Source organism: Catharus ustulatus, chromosome 4 (assembly GCF_009819885.2).
Source record: "Catharus ustulatus isolate bCatUst1 chromosome 4, bCatUst1.pri.v2, whole genome shotgun sequence".
Taxonomy (NCBI): Eukaryota; Metazoa; Chordata; class Aves; order Passeriformes; family Turdidae; genus Catharus; species Catharus ustulatus.
In genome coordinates, this window is record NC_046224.1 from 20,141,598 (window position 1) to 20,161,377 (window position 19,780).

The 19,780-nt window shown below is 42.4% G+C and overlaps 1 protein-coding gene across 4 annotated transcripts in view; it reads left to right on the forward strand.

Moving 5' to 3' along the window:
- Positions 1-2,004: 2,004 nt before the first annotated feature.
- TRABD (TraB domain containing) overlaps positions 2,005-19,780 on the forward strand; it is a 34,769-nt gene continuing 16,993 nt past the window's right edge. Inside the window, exons 1-5 of one of the 4 annotated variants that reach the window (XM_033057952.2) lie at positions 2,005-2,074; positions 13,337-13,403; positions 15,543-15,621; positions 18,245-18,411; positions 19,243-19,383. In XM_033057952.2, the coding sequence (XP_032913843.1) occupies positions 13,380-13,403; positions 15,543-15,621; positions 18,245-18,411; positions 19,243-19,383 (411 nt within the window). In that variant the 5' untranslated portion in view covers positions 2,005-2,074; positions 13,337-13,379. Of the gene's footprint in view, positions 2,075-2,142; positions 2,164-13,336; positions 13,404-15,540; positions 18,109-18,244; positions 18,412-19,242; positions 19,384-19,780 lie in introns of those variants that run through there. The other 3 variants (XM_033057953.2, XM_033057955.2, XM_033057956.2) reach the window with 3 other exon arrangements.

The window sequence follows — 19,780 nt, forward strand, 5'->3', positions numbered from 1 at the left end:
ATCTGTAGTCTGTCAAGGGGCTCACAAGACACCATAGGTGGTGTAGTAGGAGGAGCTGCAGTCAAAAAAATACTGAACTGTCATTCAGTATCAGGTTGAACCGAACACATGAACTGCAAATAGCTGGGGCTTGAGTATAAGCCTGGCACACACTGAGAGTTGAGCAAATCTGAGAATAAAACCTGTGATCAGCTGTGTAAGGGATGCTGCTGCAACTTGATATTCAGGCTGCTGAGCATAAGGGCCTCTCACGTGCTGCTTAGCCAACTTCACAAGGCCTGCTACAGGACAGCCCTATGGTGGATCTGCTGCCATAGAAAGCTTGTGTCTGGATGCTGGAAAAGGTGGGATTAGAAGAAGACTGAGAAGCAAGTGGCTGTGGTCAGGGGGAGCAGCTGCATCCAGAAATGACACTGCTCAGAGGGCCAACATCCTTGGCTGCCAATAAAGCCATCAGGCACACTCCCCAAAAGCATCAACCAACTTGTTCAGATCTAGCAGTGTCCCATCTTTCTTGGTGGTCTTCACTCACCAGTTGTGTGGAATCTAGTGTACAGTACTAGATTAAAACACCCAAAGTGAAATTTTCTTCCATTTATGTCAGATGTTGGATGGTTCTTCCTCAGAACTGAAGGTCTGCATAGCTTGCACCTTGATTTGGTGTATTCTGATCATTCACACATGAAATGCCTGCTCAGTGCTTTTATAGCAAGTTGAAACAGGAAGTAAAACTCCCAACTGTCTCAACATGTCTGGACTTGATTTCCACATACCACATACTTGCAAAGCTCAGCCTAGTCCTAAACTAACGCAGAATGTGAAGTGAGAAAAGATCAGAAACACATCTTTCATCTGTTTAGATGAAACTGTATTTAGGCAACAAATGTGTGCTCAGACTAAATGGGTGTTTAAGCCATACTGTCATTGAACTGTGACTTATCAGAAAAAGAACAGAGAAGCAGGAAAAGGATAGAGACAATTCCAGGACACAACCAGTTGTTATAATCAACTCTTGACACATCTTTATAAAAACAAATGTATTCTTGACCAGTAAAATATTTTTATGTGTCAGCCTAGTAATTTGGAGTGTCACCAAATGCCCCTTGTACTAAACAGGCAGCATAACACAGATTTTTCACGTGTAGTGGGTGAAACACTTAACTCTTTTTCAGCAGGCGAGGCCCACTGCAAGAAAGCAAAAGGCCAGAACAGCAGTAGCAAGCAGGGCTGCATATCAAGGAAATAATGGTTAACTTCAGAGATGATGTAGTTTGGAGCGTGATATCCCTTCAATTTCAGTCTTCATTAGACCCACGGCGTATTTTCACAAGGACACCCCGTGCGGTTCCACCCCTAAGGGTTCTTCTCTCACGCTCCTACACCAGTACACATTTCCGAGCACTTCCAAGGATGGGCACGCGTGTGCCAGCACGCCGCCAGCAGGCAGGACCCCTGGGCAGCGCTGCTGGCTCCCAGCCCAGGGCTTGAAGCTCGGTGCCAAGCCGGACCTCCTGCACCAAACCGGGCTCGGCTGAGAGCGGTCGCCGCGGCCGCAGAGTTGCTTCACCAGTACAGGGAGAAGCAACCTCAAAGACGTGTCTCAGTTCCCTGCCAGAAGCGCCCCCGCCCCCCACGGAAGCTGAAGGCGCTTGAAGACTCGCTGACGGCACCACCGCACGCTCCGCTCCGGGACTCCCGCAGAAACCCCGATAGCCCCTGGAGGCCCTTCCACCGGCACGGATCAGAGCGGGCGCTGGACGCGGCGCAGAGACGGGCCCGCGCGGCGCTCGGCCGGAGCGGAGCGGCCCCCGGCGGAGGAGCCGCGCGGGAGAGCCAGAGAGGAGGCGGGGCCGGCGGGGCCAGCGGGCTGGGAGCTGTAGTCCGCTGCCGCCTGCTGCCGCCCGCTGCCGCGCGATCGGGAGCGGAAAAGGACTACACAGCCCAGGGTGCCCCGCGAGGCCCCGCCCCGCGCAGATCGTGCAGCACGTTGTCCGGCTAACGCGCCCCGCGCCCGCTCCGCCCGCAGCGCCCCGGCCAGCGGCGGCTCCGCCGCTCCCATCGCTCAGAACGGCAGGTCAGCGGGGACGGGGGGTGGCCGCACTGCCGCGTCCCGCCTGGCCGGGGAGCGGCGAGGCCGTGATGGGCCGACCGCGGTCGCGGCGGGTGCGTGCAGCGGGGAGCGGATGGCGGGTGTCGTGGTTCTCCCGGTGCCCCGCGTCAGGGGAGGGGACTACGAGCGGCGCGGCCGTGTCCCCTCGCTGCTCGCGCTTGGCACGCACGGGGCGCTGGTCCGGAGGTGCTGGCCCGGAGGTGCTGCCGGGCAGCGCCCGCTTGGGCAGGGAGGTGGCCGGGGCGCGGCGGCCCTACTCGCCCCCGCTGCTGGAAGCGCTCCCCGGGCCTGGGGAGAGAGCTGCAGCCGGGGCTGGTCCGGCGCTGCCCCGCCGGTGACCCCACGGGCGGCGGGGCCGAGGGGCCTCTCCGGGCGGGGGCGGCCTCCTGCCGGGCGGGCGAGCTCCGCCTCGTAGCGGGCGGGCTGAGGCGATCGGCCCCGCTCGCGGGGCTGGAGGAGGCCGGCAGGCCGCTGCCCGCCTCCTGCCGGGGGTGTCCCGCCAGGAGCCCCCGCTGCCCTGCCCTGCCGGCCGAGGAGCTGCAACTGGGCAGGAAACTTGCGGGGAAATGCGACTCTTGGGGCCGCTTGTGAGGTCCCGGCCCCGCGAGTCCTCAGCTCCTTCGTTACGGCTGTTCCCTGGTTTGGGGGTTTGCGGACGTGGCACAACGCTCCTGACCCAGGTGTTTGGTGATAAGAGCGTGGGATTTGTTTGGTTGTGGCGGGGAGCTGCGGAAAAGCCGAGAGCCGATTTTTCTTTTTTCCTTTTTTTTTTTTCTTTTTTTTTTTTAAATTGTGGTCTCTAAGTAGCTGTGGCTTTTTCTGAATTCATCTCTGAAAATAGTTCAAATTAACCTAGCTCTTGAACATAACTCGTATCATAAGCATAGCCTGGGCTTTTCTCTTGAGGAAAATACATGTACTGATGCAGATGTCCACAAAACAGATGTTTATTTGTGCTAGCTTTCAGAAAGAAAGCGAGTATTTTTCTTTGGTAAAACTTTGCAGAAAGTTGCAATCGATGGGTTGGAAAAGTGAGAGAACAAGATGGTCTATTACAAGTCAGATGTTGTTTCGCAAATGTGGTGACACTGCTAGTTGAAAGAAATACCCAGGGTGTCTGGAATGACACTTCTCCATTTTGTGTGTCTGTGCAACTACTGTTCACCTCATTAATGGAAGTATTCCTTCTTGGAAAGCTAACAGAGTAAAGAAAAAAAAAAAAAAACCACAAACCAAACAGATTACAGGGGTTTCGCTACTGTATTTTATTAGGGGATAGACCTTACACAGTAGGGAAAAAACAAACACATGTCCGTTTAATTATGCTAAACTAAATGAGTTTATTAATTAAAAAATCTGGGTTGTGTCTGTGGCACTGGTTGGTGCCCTGCTGTTGGTGGCAGTCAGTTGACTTTCAAGATTCAGTACCTTGATTTGACTACTGTATTGTAAATTTCAAATTTAAGTTGCTTATTTTAAATTTCAGTCCTCTACAGCGTCTGGCACTCTGGTATCTCAACTGTAGACTTGGATATTGTGTAGCTTGGTGCTAGAACAGTTAGATTGATTTTTTTCAATGTGTTCTTTCTTCCATATGGCAAATATGGTGAAACGCTGCTGCTGCCACAACTGTGAATGAACCACGTGGTATTGGTGTCTATTTGTGGGAGAGTCATAAGAGTACTTTGTTGAAATAATACTTTCTGTGAAGCATCTTCTTTTTCCTTATTTGCTATTCAGGAAAAGTGCAGAAAGAGCTTTGGGGCGGTCTTTGAAAATGTAGAAATGAGAGCAGGTCAGAGATAAGTGTGCTCCAGATTTAATGGGAGTGGTGTGTAACTATGTCTGAAGTGCTACCTCAGCAAGTGCTTTGCCAGACAGTCCCAGTGGGAAAGAAGGATTCTGTATCTCTCCTTGTCCTGTCAGAAGACAGGACACTGGCTGTCTTTCATAGATGATTTAGTACAAAATCTAACCAATATATTCTCTTGATGATGGTTGTTACTAGATTAGAAACATATTTGCAAATACCTATGTCAGAGTCATGCTCATATGTTGAGAGGCCTGCCTGTCTCAGGGTGTGCATGCTTTTGGGAGAGAGCAAGAGCCCTACACCACAGCTGGGCAACACCATGACTGCTGGTGAAATTGAAGAAAGTGTCTAATCACTTAGGTGCTGCATCTGGAGATCCTTGCCTTCCTAGGATGCGTCTCTCACGTGTTGCACAATCTAGGTAGGTGTCCTTCAGAGGGACAGCAGGGCAGCCAGTTATAGTGACCCTGTAAAGAAGGCCTGTGTGTGAGGAACTGGGATCAGGAGTTGCTGAGGGGTTTTCTCAGTCCTTGGAAGGGCAGCAGGTAGTCATGGAAATAGAGATTTTTATTTATTTTTAATATATATATAGTGAATTTGTTAGGTGCAGAGTCCTTTACAGGTTAAATGAGTGGTGCAACAGCTGAATGGACCTGGAAGTAGAACAGCTTTCCTGTGAGTGTGCCAATAGTTCTGAGTAGTTGGTGCTCTCAGGGGGCTTCTGTGACTGCAGGCTGGAATTTGCTGCCCTGGAGCTTTGTCTGTGAGGAGTTTTTCTTCAGTTCCCTGGCCATAGTAGAACTGTCTTTCTTGTTTCTACAAGATGGGCCCATGTCATGTAACTTTTTCAGCTTTGTGTTCACCTAATGATTTTGAAAGTGTAGATCAGCTTGTTCACAGATAGTGTTTGGGAGAGTAAGGTGAAAGGGACAGGCAGAAGAACACTACTGATAAATAGTGTGCTTGGCAGTTGGGCAAAGTTACTTTGTTCTCTGAAATCCCAATTTTACCATCGTAAGGATTGTGTTTCAAAGTGTTTATAGCAAAAGTGAATCTGTCTGCTGGTACTTTCGAGATTCAGCTTCTGCATATTTCGACAGACAGCCATTGACACCACAGAACTTCTTCACCCATTTCCTTTGCTTGCTGCTTGTAGGTGATGAACAGAGTGGAAAACCTGCTTATTATAGAATTCCTTACACACGCAGCAGCTGTGCTATTTTCCTTCTGTTCTGCTTGGGAGTGTTTTGCAGAGGGTTTTCCAAAACCGGAAGTATCACTTGGTTCCCAACTTTACGTGGCCTGGAGGGAGGTGTACTGATATCTTAACCCAAGCTGCTGGATACAGAAAAATCTAATAAAATTATTTTGGTTTTAGGTCTTTGCTGAATTCACATAATTCACATTGGAATACAATAGGAAAGTGACTTGGGTAGGTGTGTAAGTTCTAAAAAAACTTGTCAGTTTCTGGGTGCCTGTCCAGACTTGAGCCACGTCACTGTGGTCTTTCTGTCCCACGTTTCTAAATTTAGCAGTATCTTTACAATCTCTGCAACCTCTTAAACGAGTGAGGATTTGGGCTAATATTTGTTCATAAATCTGCAGTGCAGTGCATTACCCTCCTGATTCACCTCATACTTGCTCATTTCACCAAGTAGTTCCAGTCAGTGTAATAGCAGTAAACTTGTAAAACCACAGAGCATGTGAGAATGCTTTCTTGTCTTTCACCAATAAACATGTTTTGAGTGTCCCAGGTCACATATTCTCATGTTTCAACACAGCCTTTCAAGCAAAATGAATGTAGTTTTCTTTGATGCTTTTATGCTTTGCCTTCCAATGCATGTAAATGGATGTTGACTCTATTGTGCAGGTACCTGAGTTTAGGCTGCATATGGGCTGCACAGTTCATTTTTCAGGAACACCTCATTGATGCGCAGAGGGTAAAAATATGCATTTCAAAATTTGTGAACTTCTGATCATGAGAAACCAGAGCCATGCTCTACAACCATCTGTGATTACAGAACCAGTTGCTCAGTTGAGTTTCCAAGGCGTGGGTTTGTGTCAAAGAGATAACATGCCATATGTGGATATACAATAAGGTCACCCTGGTGATAATTATGAAAATCATTAAAATTTCTGAATTTGTGGCTGTTACATTAATTGGCAGACAGGTTTCCACTGATGCATCCTTCCGAGTATGAGCAGACTATCAACAGAGTAGATACCATTTGGAGCTGATGATTGTTTGTAAACATTTGTAACATTTCTTTACATAAGTATAGAAAAAACCTCATCAATCTTAAATATCTGTTTATGTTGCAGAGTATGGTACTGAGATTTAAGTGGGCATCTGTTATTTTGGTTTTGCCTTCTTGGTAGGCTAAATGTTAAGCATGGAAGGTGCTTTGCTAGGTATTTCAGACAATGAGTAAAGAGTGCAACAGTTTGCCAGAGGAAGAAAAGTCGGGTCTGTGTCTTCTGAAGTACTGATATGCCTCTCTGCTTACATAAAATAAGTGATCCTGTTAAAGGGTAGTAGCGTTCGAATGAGGTGTGCTTATGCAGCACATAATATGAATGTAAAGTGTACAGGCTCTGCCAGCTAAATCAAATATCCATTGCTAGTGAAACTGCAGGTTTAGAGCATGAGAGGAACACAGCACACTTAATGCACATAGATGCAGGTAAATTTTTATTGCTGCATCTCATGCCAAGCTGATGAAAGCTTTGTTCTGGCCAGGGATGCTGGTATTAGAGGTACTACTCACTACTACGAGTCTTTTTGTGACATAGTCTTTTGTGTGTGCCTGTAGCTTATGTCCAGTTCGGGTCAGTTTTGGCTCTGTTGTAGCATGACCTGTGTGAGGTGTGCTATATTCTCACTGAAGGACTCCCACTTTATTGTTCGACAACGTGCTCTCAAATTCAGTCCCTAGCTGTGTCTTGTCTTTCCCACAGCAGCTTTAGAGGAACAAGGATGAGTGGTGGTGCCTTGTTACTAGGCAGAAGTGCTGTCCTGTGGGGTGTATGAGGATCCTAGTAGGACCAATGACTAAAAACAAAGGAAAATTCAGATTGCAAAATTGAAATGCTTTGAAGGTTCAACATGCCTTCTAACTACTTGTTTAGCTACCAGAGGTCAAATTTGTAGATGTATTTAAGCATACACCTCCATTACTTATTTGTAAAAAAGGGATGTACATACAGTCCTTTCTCAGAGGCTACAGGATTAAAGCTTTGAACACCGAGAGATGTGAGTAGCTTCTGCAAGTTAGAGAATATTGTAGCTGCCAGAAGCACTAATGGATACATTTAGATTTGTTTGTTGATAGGATCATGCACAGAAATTTTTGGCTGTTCCTTTCAATAAATGGTGGAACAACCTGTAGTTTGGTGACTCCTTTCTTAGTTTCTTTACTAGCTATTCTGATGTATCTGCAGCACATAGAAAATACAGAGCAATTATAATACTACGGACAACTTCTATTTCTCTCTTGCAGTGTCCTTGTTGAGGAAACAAAGTGCATCTTCTGAATTTCTGTATAGCTCGGAGGAAAGCATCCAATAAAAATATTGTTAAAAAGTAGCTGACTGCGTTGTTTTATAGGTAGGAGCGTAAGAGGTTTTTTGAGAGCTTTTTTATCGATTCTGTTGAATCACTGTGTGAAGGAAGCAAATTTAGACAAGACAGTAAAGGAACAAGTTTAGCCCTACGATAGGAGGATACTGTAATGAATTGTCTGTGTGGTATTTGAATTTTCTCACTGAAATTAAACAGGAAAGGGCCTTTTGTTCCCTAACTTGCCTTGCTAGAAGCCCTGATTTGTAAGTTCATGTACCTCTTGTGTTCTTGAGACTGCAAGCTAAGAGAGTTTCAGATGCCTAAATATGAAACTAGAACTGAAACACTTTGGTCGACTAAGGCTATCAAGTATGAAAAATGAGTTCATGAGAAAATTTCATGCAAAGAAATGCTGCTGAAGCTGATTTATATTAGGAAAACTGGAGGACTGATGTGAAATAGCATGGCCAGGAGTTCTCTCTACCTCTGCTTTGCCAGCCTCTGTGCAGGGTAAGCATTGCTAGAAGATGTTGAACTTTTCTGTGCTCCTTTCTGAACCTGCTGATTTGGGGGGAAAGAGAGTAATGCCCATGTGCATGGGAAAAATACAGCCCCTCTTTGGCAGTACTTTTCTCAGTAGCAATGGCTGTCCTGTGTGTGCTGTAGGAGCAAGAAGAGCTTGAGAGGAAGTAGGTGCCTATCAATAGAGATGAGTAATGGCTAAATTCTAGATTTGCAGTTTATTCGGTGGCTCAAAGATTCCTGTTTGGTTGCCTAGGTATCTTAAGAGTTGGCAAAAGGGCTTCATTTTTTCACACATGTATATATAAGCAACAATTTTTAATGGCCCAGTGAATGGCAGGCCCCCTCAGACTAACAAAGATGCAATAAGCACAAGAATTCTACTTGCCTGGGAAAAAGGTGTTTGAGGTGGAGATTCAATCATCAAGGAGTTCTTTCAAGAAAATTTCAGAGACAAAGCCTCATCTTCCTGGGTTATAAGGAGTAAGATCAGACTCCTCTTTGCTTCTTCTAGCTCCAGGAATTTTCTTGGTAATACTCGAAGCAAGAGAATGAATCCCTGATTAAGAAAGTCTCCAGGCAGATAAGAGAACAGAAATGCTTCCTAATCTCTGATCTTTATGAGTGCCTAAAAGCTGCATCTCCCAGTGCATCTGAAAGAAGTGCACTGTCATGTCTGAGGTTTTCAGTATGTGATATATCTCACAAGGGGCTCTTACAGGCCTTTGAAGTAGCTGGAGGAGGGGAATTGGATTGGTTTCACGTGTTCATGCCAAATCTCATGCTAAGTAGAACTTGAGGTTATGAGATATTGCAATATACATATTATGGAACACTGTAAATAATGGTCTGAACAGGTTTTTTGCCTGTGGCTTTTCAACTTGGGATCAAATTTCTTTCTGTTCCCTGGCAAGTTCTGCTGACCACCTCTTTTTCACATGCATTTCCTCTAATCTTCAGTGATCTCTTTCTCCTGGAGGAGCAGTGCTGTGTGTTGCACCTCTAAATGACTGTGAGACTCTTCCCTGCTTGCCAAAGTTGTTTAAAATTTACCTATGGGTGAACAAGCACAGACAAAATGCCTTGTTATTTGTGTTATTTCTTTAGGAAAGTAAACTTTGAAAAAAAAAAAAAGAAGCCCAAAACACAGGTTGGGAAATGAAACACCAAGAAATTTGGAAATGCATGGATGTAAATTGTTCAGATGGTTGCCAGAATTTGATCTGAATTGGCCCCTTTTCTTGCTATTAGACATGGTGGAAGGAAATGCATACAGATTTGTGCATTTCAGTTGGATATCTGTGTAACAGCAAGGTACTTCAGTCTCCTCTCAGAGGCTTCAAATTACAGTAATTTCACGATTACAAGCTGCACCTGGTTATTAGCCACAAAAAGTTGTTGGCAACTTTTTGTTCTTTTTCCATATATAAGCCACACCGGATTATAAGCCTGTCCTAGTTTGGAGGACAGGTGTCTGCTAAGAAAGGCAGGAACCTCTCTTTGAAATGGAGAATGTAAACCCCCTCCCTCCAAATTATTATAATTTTGAAATCAAGGGACTTTTAGGCAAAGGTATGGGAATTAGGAATAACAGTTCTTTTCTAGGGAAACTAAAATAGAAATACAGTGCTACAAAGGAACAAACTCCAAACCCTGACAAAGTCAGAGTACAACCTGACACCCCGTCAGGCAGGGTGTTGGTAGCAGTCCCATTAAATGGTGGCTGCATCCTCCTGCAGTGACAGATGTGATTCAATTGGAGCAGTGCTCCTGTACAAGGTGCAGTTTCCCTCTGGAGGTCCAGTGGTGATGTGGAGGAATCCTGTTTCCCTCTGGAGTCCAGTGGACAAAGGGGCTCCCTTAGTGTCCCAAAGCCTCTGTTTTTATCTTGGTAAGAAATGTTGGGCTCTTCCCCCTGGCTGGAGCAACTTCCAATGGGATGCAGTAATTTTATCAGTCACACAGTGGGCTCAATGGGCCATTAGCAGAAAATGACTCCCTGGAGGAAGGATGGGTTGTGAAAAGATAAAGAACAATGCCCTGCCTGGTTTCAATGGATGGCCCATTAGCAGAATATCTGCCGTTGAGATCAGGATCACTGTCCCCACCCTCAACAGATGGTGATAGAATAGATACCTTTTATCACACTCTGTGTTGTAACCCAAGACAAAGCCGCACTTTCATTCGCAGTGAGGATCCATGTGTAAGTTTCACAAAGTTGCCAATTAGTAACAGAATCATGGGATCATAGGGTTTACTGGCTTGGCTTGGGGCTGTGCGGGCTCCGGCTCCGCTCCGGGCTGCTGCGGGCTCGCACTTCTGGGTTGGCAAATTTCTGAACTTCATCCATATATTGGCTGCACCTGATTACAAGCCGCGCTTCCAGGTTCGGACCAAAATTTTAGTCAAAATGATACAGCTTATAATCGTTAAATTACTGTATATTTCAAATGTCATAGCCCACACCTACCTTCTGTGAATTCATAGACATACAAGGATATTGTTTTTCACGTGGATGAACTAGGTCAGCCTGGAGTAGAAAGTATTTGACTAATTCCCAAAATATATGGACTTTTTCCAGTGCTGCTGAGGAGGATGCTGCTAGCTGAGTACACAGCCTTGTCTGTACTCTGGTGAGTCTAGGAATAGGTATTCTACCTGGAAAATTTCACCTCCAGTGTAACTAGAACAGATCTAAGCACCTGAAAACAAGCGCATAGAATTCCTGGGTTGGAAGGGATCCTCAAGATCATCTAGTTCCAACCTTCCTGCAGGTCACAGAAATGCCTGTCCCTAGACCAGGTTGCTCTGAGCTCCATTCTGGCCTCAGGACTGGCCTCGAGCTCTCACAGGAGTAGGGCATCCACAACCTATTTGGGCAACCTGTTCCAGTGCCTCAGTAGCCTCACAGTAAAGAATTTTTTCCTGATACCTAATCTGAATCTACTTTCTTTCAGTTTGAAGCCATTTCCCCTTGTTCTGTTGCTACAGCTGTTGGAATATGTTCCTTTCAAAGATGATCTCTCCCCCACCAGTATTAGACATATAATTTAGTTAGTGGTGAGAATGGGATGAGGTTTTCTAAAGTGTCACTTGATGAGAAAAATACCATGTAGTGCTTTTGTATAGGAGTCTGTTCTTTAAACAAAACTTGCAGTTCGTTAGTTTGAAGAATACTCTGTAGATAAGAGACATACTTTCAAATGCCAGCTGGCCTTAACCAAGCTTTGAACTTTAGGGCCAGCTGATTCATGGACAGAAAAACACTGGTATTTTGCACACAAACCAGTTGAGAACGAAGCCCAGAGCTGAGCATCAGAGTATTGGTACACTCTGAGTGATACTGTAGTTGAACAAGTATTTTCTCAGAAGGCAGTTGGTTTCATCATCTCTGCTTCATGCTGTTCCTCAAGTTTTAGCGCTGCAGTTCTTCTGCAGCTGTTTGATTGATTTGAACTAAATAAGCCTTGGTAGAGTGGCAGGGGAAAAAAGTGGTGTTTTTTTAAAACTGAGCCTGCTTTCCAGTGTGGTTTACTGCCTAAGTCAACAAGTAGTTAACCAGTCTAGGAGGGACAGGACGGGATAAAAAGAGGCACCGAATTTACTTAAGCCCACAAAACCAACAGACTGCCTGCAGTGAGATGTGTGTGGGCTGGTGTGTCCCAGTCAGGTCTCAAGGCAGGGGTTTCCTTCTGCTGTGCTGCTTTAGATTTGTCTGTACCACTCTTAAATTGCAGAAATACTGAAGCAGAAGAGCAGTTCAGCTTCACCTGCCATTTCAGCTTACTCTGACATCCAGGTTTCCTTGACTTGACTCCTCGGAAGGCAGGAGGTCCTGGTTTTAAAATTATATTGTGCCTTGTAGCAAAACCACTGGAGTGCTTATGTTGCCTGTGCAGACTTCTTGCATGTTTTTAATAGCTTGTTGTAATGAACCTCTTGGACTGTGTGCAGTGTGTATTTTTTTGTTTTAATGAGGTATTTGCCGTGCAACTCAGGAGGTGTCTGTTGCCTACTCAAGCTGTGGGGCTCTGTTGGGTTTCATGGGGATTTTGCTCCAGCTTTTTTTTTGCCCACCCTGCAGCTCTGATCTCTGGTTTGCTGGCTGACCATGAGCAGTGGACAGTGGGAAGGCACAAATTCCTGAAATCCCTTTGCCTGCATGGAGGGAGATGTGCCAGTGGACAGAATTGCTCTCAATTACTTTATAATGCCTACACAATTACTCTTTTAAAGAAATATATTTTAAGCAAAGCTAGAAAGCAAAATGGCTTTCTAGAAACCAGAATGCAGAGCACTAATCCGACTGCAGGAGACTGTTGTATTTGGGGATGGCTTGCCATCACATTTTGTGTGCTGAAGTATGCTGCCACCCAGATGCCAGCCAGCTTTTTTCCAGCCTCCCCTGACCATAGGACAGGAGCCAAACTTGTCTGTCCGCGCCTCAGAATGGGACTGCAAATGTATTCTATGAATAAATTGTTCAGGATTGCTCTCTTTATTTAATAAAATCAAAAACTGTTCACATGTACTGTGAAATAGCTCAAATGGAGGTAGCCAAAAATGCTGTAGTAAAGAAGTAGCACTTTCTTTGAGTGTTTCAATATTAATGGGATAGCAGTGGGAATAAGCAGAATGAGCACTAGTCATGCATTCAGTGTCTAGTGTAGTCACCTCTAGAGTACCACTGAAGTCCAATCACAGCACTCTGCCTGCTTCAGGGAGGACTCTGGACTTTTAAGATTCCTTCATCCTTATTGTTAAACTACAACATGGAAACCATTCACTAAGGGTTTGAAAACCTAGTTTCACAGATTTGTCACACAGATTCTAACTGACTGATCTTGTAACCCTGGCATATTTATAAATACATGTGGTTACATGGCCAAATAAAACAATATGTATGACTATAGTTGAATATTAATATTGTGACTGCTCTATTCTGTGTAGCAGTGAAGTCTAGAAATATAGATGATTCCTAAAACCCACCTAAAAGCTGTCTTGATATAGTGCATATGGACAAAACAGAGCTACTGATTAAGTTGAGCAAGATTTTTGTTGGAGAAACTGTGCTCTGGGTCAAGAATCATACTAAAACAGGCTAGTTTTGCCTACTGCTAGGAGAGTTGTTGTCTTGTGGTTTTTTAGTGGCAGTAGAGTTGAAGAAGTGACATTTGTGCCTCTTCAGTTTGCTGCTTTCATTACTTCAACCTTTATTAGACTCTGTAAAGATACATCTTTTTCTTTTCCCCCAGACTGTTCTTGAGCAAATATTCTGGATTATGCCATTAATTTTTAATTCTCTGCCATTTCTTTCTACTTCTTGCAGTTCTCGTGTGGTTGGTTGGTGAAAATAAGCCTACGCTGCAGGAATGCAGGAGGAGCAACAGCCTGAGGTACGGCTTGGAGATGAAGTTTGTATCTTAGTACTATTGCAGGGAAAGTCAAGACTGAATCAGCTGGGTTCTTCCACTCATTTTTGGACAAGTTCTGCAAAGTCTTAGGACTGAGAATGCCAGTGTGTGACCAGGGATGGAGAGCTGAGTACTATTTTTCTTGATACATTTAGGTTCTTTCCAGGTTCTCTTTCCCTCCAGTTGCAAAAGCTGAAGTGGGTCTTTTCTATTATTCTACTTGCAAGTGAGGAATTGCATAAAATAGCCTAACCTATGAGATTAAACCTTTAAGAGGAAAAAGGTTTTGTGAGTAAACTACAGGAATTGGTTATATATGAATAATCTCATTGTACATGGCTGAAGTTCCTTGCCAAATTAAACTGAGATGCTCTTTCTATCCTTTCTGTTCCTTTTCTTCTCCTTTCATATCCATGTATCTCAAAACCTTTTTCAGGTATAATAGTTGAAGCTAAGGAAATTTTTGTCTTATGAAGCATAAGAACATCAGTTATTTTGTCCTGTTAATAAAAAAAAGAACAACAGATTCTTAATGTGGTGGCGTAGTGCTGTGCTCATTGCAGTGTTGTGATGTTGTGATGACAAAACCAGCATAAGTGACAGGATTAATTCCGTATGTTACAGATGGATAAATTTTTCCAAAATATTGTTGTGACTAGACTTAAAGTATGCAAGCAGTAGAGTCAAGCCATATGTTGTGATCAAAAGCTGAGCTGGTGTTAAATTAGATTTGTGAATGTAATTGCAATTTGCAGTGTAATTGCAGTTTGCAGTTGTCAATGAACAGACTTTTTTGCTTTGTAGTGAAAGGATGATGTATTGCTCTGAGTATTTTAAACTTTGCACTGTAAAGCTGTAGTACTTTTTGAGTTTGCTCCGTGAAATGTATCATAAATTTTTCCTTGCCTTCAGTGGGGCCATGGTAAGACACTCAGGATTTATTTTCTCAAAATTCCTGTTTGGCATAATGAAATGAATACAAGAAGAAAATTATTACTCTTGTAGAAAGCTCTTAACGATTGGATGTGCTTTGTACAGCCTTGCTTTAAACCTTATTAGGTTAAGTACAAAGTAAATAAACCAGTCATTTTAACTAAAAAGCTGGCATCCATCAGGAGAAGTTGGCTGCCTGCTTGCTGACTCATTAATATTGTCTTTCCTTTGGAAAGTACTTAAATGATGAGTTCTCATCCTGTCTCTAACTTTTTGACTTAATGTTGTTCAGAAATTCCATATTCTTCCAATAATCATCCTGATGATACTTTGAATTAAGGTAGTTGCTTAAAGGTAATTTATAATTTAGCTTTCTCTTACTCCTGAGTCTTTTCTGCACTATCTCTGCCACTCTGGCTTGAATGACATTGGCTGAATGACTGGAATTGTTTGAATTCTATGCACAGGTTTTAAAACTTGCCAGTTAATTAAAAATAAGAAAGGTTTTTGTTAGCCAAAGATCTGTATCATATACTTCTAGGGATAATATCTAAGAGTCAGTCTTTGGGAATAATTTCAATTGACTTCTGTCCCTTTAGAGAGCAAAACTCTGCAGATGCCTTTTATCTTTTTGACTTTGATTTCTGATATGTATAAAGTCATCATGCACATGAACTTTCTAAGATTTGATGTGCATATTGTGTAATTACCTTATTCCAACAAATACTTGGCCTGACTCTTCTAGAATGGATGTGTTCAGGCTTGTGAGTACTGATTAACTTTGTCAGACTCCCGACAGACTAATGCTGACCTGTTAGTTGAGTCAAATGGTGTAAAATAATCAGTGCATATTTTAGTTTTCAACACAGAAAGTGCTGTAGTAGTGTTAGAGACAAGTTTGGTTTTTTTATCTGGAATCCCATTTATTTTAAAACTCTGTGTCAGATATAAATATTATCTCTTGAAATAGGTATTAAGTAGTTAGTTTTTAATATGTTCTCTTTCATACTCAGGCAGCTAGGAAAAAAAGGGTTGTAAAACTACAGATGTTTTGAACTGTGACACTTCTTAAATTATTTACTTACTGGAATATTATCAGTAGGTTCAAATTGAGTAAACTCACAAAGGGAAAGATGCATTAAAACGTTTCATTATAATTCCCAGCCTCCTTTTGAATTTTTCATACAGGCTGCTGCAGATCCAATGTCGTCCTCTGATGCACCAGAAGATGGTCCAAAGGAAACGTCAAGTGTATCGCAGAATATCTGTATGTTTCTGGTTTGACTGGGGAGGGTGTATCATACTGGAAGGGTATTAAACTAAATGTCCTTGCATTTTCCTCACCTAAAAAGGACAGGGCTGTGAGCAAACAAGGGAGATGCTAATGAAGTTGTAGCTGATTTAGTCTGTTCTTGGTTTGTTTCAAGGCCCAGTTGCATAAGTCAGATTTAGAAAGAGCAATGATGTATCAATTGTCAGTTTGCTGATCCCATACTTTCAAAAGTAAATATTTTTAGATTTAACAGATACACTCAGCTATTGTTTTACACAGTTATTGCTTTCTAAGCCAGTGATGCAAAAGTACGTGTTTGCTTTGACAGTCTGGCATCTAGTGATGTGATGTTGATCAGTTGTCCCAAGTGGAATGCTTTGCCCATGCTAGCATGATAATGTTTTGGCAAACCTGCAGGATGTGGCAATAGAAGTATTCCAACCAAAACTGTCTTGTGAAACCCAGGAAGTATCTTTTCTTACCTGTTATTGGTGAGATCAGACAATGACAGGTATTTCTCAAGAGGAAAAAACAAAGGCTTCTTAGAATTTGTTCTATATATATTGATACACTGTTGTGATATTAATGTATACAGTGCTCATTTATAACAATGGGAACATTCAGATTGTGCTTTCTGGCAAATAATAGGCTCTGAACCACCTTAGGGCAAATTAGTGGGTAACAGCAACACTGCTGAATAATTGCTAGGGATCTCAGCTTTCATGGGAGCAAACAGAGCTTTGTCTGAAGCTATCTAAGGTTGTATGTAGACCTAAAGAAGCAGATTAATTTTTTATGTTGCTTTTTTCTCCAGATATAGAAATTGGTTCAGTAAAAACCATAGCTGCTCCTGAGTTTTCCTTAATTGTGTCCTTAAATTATAACATCTACTACTGTACCATTATTGTATTTTTTGTTCACATGAAGCATTATTCAATCCAGTACTGAGTGTATGTGTGAGGGGAAAGCTTGAAAATTAAATTGAAATTACACCCTTTAAGGGTTACCAAATATGTACAAACCACTTTCTGCTGGGGGAATCTGAACCATAAATGGCTTTAGGCTGGGAAAATATTTGAGACAGGTATTACACACACTTCCCCATGTATTATATTCTCCATTAGGCATCCACTTTTGACCATAGTGAGAAGCAGGATATTTGCTTAGGTGGGTTTTTGTTGATCTGCTATGGCTGCTTTTATAATTATGTGATTGAGACTGCTACAAATGCAACAGCCTTATATCTTCTTCTTTTTTCAGTAGTTTTTCTTATCTCCTCCTTAGCATCACCATCTGTTTATGGCAGCAACACTGTTGTAGCTCAGACAGTAATGGTTGCAACACATTCTTGGGTATTGACCATGAAGTAGTAGGTTGCTAAAATGCTAAGAAAGATGTTGAAGGGCTGCTTTTGATTTATGGGCTTGGGTTTCCTCTTTTGTTTGGTTGGTTTTCTTTTAATTTGGTGGGGGTTTTGTTTGGTTGTGTTTGGTTTGGGGTTGTTTTCTTTTTTTACATAAAGTCTTACAAGATTAGTATTTGTGGGACAGAACTGGGGCCAGAGCCACACAGTTAAACCAGATTCATAAAATGAATGTGTGGTAGAAGGCTGTAATTTATCTGTGTCTTTTGACATCCTGCCTACAAAATGTTCACTAATCTTTTTTTTTTCCCCCCTGGGATTATGATCCTATTCCAGGCTTCTGGAGACCACTTGAGACCTCTGCTAACTTGTGCAGCAGCTTGCCAGAGAAAGAGAGTTGGTTGGAAACAAAACTCTGCTTTCCTGCTTGATACTTTTTTTTTTCCTAAGATGCATTACAGCTTAAAGATGATTCATTCAAAGTGACTTTAATTTCCCATTGATGTAGAGTTGAAGCCTCTCTGTCTCAGTGAGGCTGTCTGGCATTTAACAGAGCTGGTAGATCCTCCTGTTTTCAATACAGCAAGCATGTCAACATAGAGGAGCTAAGCTCACATTGTACCATTTTGATCTTAAATAGCTGTTGAATGTAGGGAAAAATGATTGGATTCCTAACCTAAATACCTCTTGAGATTTAATTTTCCTTTCTGTACTGATCCCTGGTGTGTTAATCACAGAAAAGGCTAAGGTTGGTACTGTAGGTATCCTATATGTGCCAATATGTGCAGCTGACTTTGCCATTGTATTCACACCAGCGTCCATGTGTTGCTATCATTTATATAGATAAGAATCCCAAAATTGAACACTTTGGGTTTAGAATTTTAAAAATGCTCTTTTTTTTTCTTTTTTTTTTTTCTCTAATTTAGTGTATACCTTTTCTAAGTATTCTTTGCTTCTCTGTCCACCTCACCTGCCACACAGCTTCTCTCTTTCCCTTACTGAACTGCGTGGACAACCTGTCCCAGTGTCCACAGGGTAGGAAACCTGGACTGAGACCCATGCTTGGAGGCAGCCTCTCCAGTGATGGCACTCTCAATGATGTAGCTTCAGAATTGAATGTAAGATTACAGTGGTAAATCAATGGCCTTTTAGCTCTGCTCTGCTGTTTAGTGGTGACATTTTTATTTTCTGTCTTACTTACCTGCACTTTATATCATGTGTGCTTTTCTTTTCTATTTTTCTTTACATTTATAGCTGATGCAGATGCATTTAAAATTCTCCTGGAGATGAAGATGAAGAAGAGGCAGAAAAGACCTGCTTTACCAAGCACTGTGACTGAGCTTGACACTGAGGATGGTTCTAAAGTATATGTGGTTGGAACAGCCCACTTCAGTGACAGCAGCAAAAAGGATGTAGTAAAGGTAAATACTCAGTGTGAACTCTTCAGCAGCATATTTATAATGTTTCAACTTAGCACTAAGTAAAATGAAATTCTGCTCTCTGACTTGGTTCTGTGCTGTAACTTCAGGCTCTGTTTTTTCTAGTTGGCTGTTGGAGGGCTAACAGCACTAGAGGCAGACATGTTACAGCAATAATTTTTGATGCAATACATTGCTCTCCCAGCTCAAATATTTTTATTTGCCCTTCAATAAAAAAGGCAGATACGCACCAGTGTTGAAAGTAGAAATCTCACTAGTGAAGGTTATGTTGCCTGGATAGTATTTGGCTGTAAAACCATGCTGCACAAAACTTGTATTTCATTCTCAAGCTGCAAATACATCTGAAGCCCTAATGCAAATAGGAACTATTTAATATTGTACCTCCTGCAAACTCTGCAGTTTAGAGTGGCTTTATTCAGGATCTAGAGGAGGTGGAATCTTGTAAGAACCAGGGTTGACAATTCTAGCACAAAGTGTATTCTAACTCAGGTTGCAAAATAGCACAGTGTACAGTTAAATTAATTTTGTGAATATGAAAAGTATAACATGAAGTGTTTCTTCTCTGCTCCCCTTCCCAGCACAATATGTCCCAAAGCACCCAGTAACTAAGACATTTTTGCTGTCACCTTCCTTAATATTTTTGTCAATGCATAGTTATTTGGAGAACTCTGATTTACTATTCTACCATTTTTTTCATTGAAAATGATTATTGGAATGTGCTTTTAAAGTCCTTTTTCTCTTTAAAGTGTTGATACTGGTGTCATTTCTGTTTATTTTATTCTGAAGCAGTATAAATAAATTAATCTTTTTCAGACAATACAAGAAGTGCAGCCCGATGTAGTTGTAGTGGAACTGTGCCAGTACAGAGTTTCTATGTTAAAGATGGATGAAAAGACATTACTAAAAGAAGCCAAAGAAATAAATCTGGAAAAACTTCAACAAGCTATAAAGCAGGTATGATTCCTACAGTGGGAATTAAAGGTTTATGGTAAGACCAGTTTGTCAAATTGTAATCAGAACCACTGTTCCCACCAGCTGGGAACCTAATACTGTTGATGTAGGTGAGAGTACTGTTATAGTGGCAAAGCTGGGTTTGGGTGGTTTTTTCTGTTTTCAGATGGAACATCGAGGACTTTGTTTTTATAACGAGATTGGTTGGGCAAATTGTTGGCCTTGACAGGAATCCTCCTGCATTTAACAGCTACTCCATTTGCAGGATACAAGTCTAACTTTGTAATTGTAATGCTCTGCTAATATATTTAAATGTTATTGCTATTCCTGCAATCTGCATCTGTATCACAACTATTTAAAGAGCACTTAATTTTGGTGTTTTCTGTTTAGCTGCATTCCT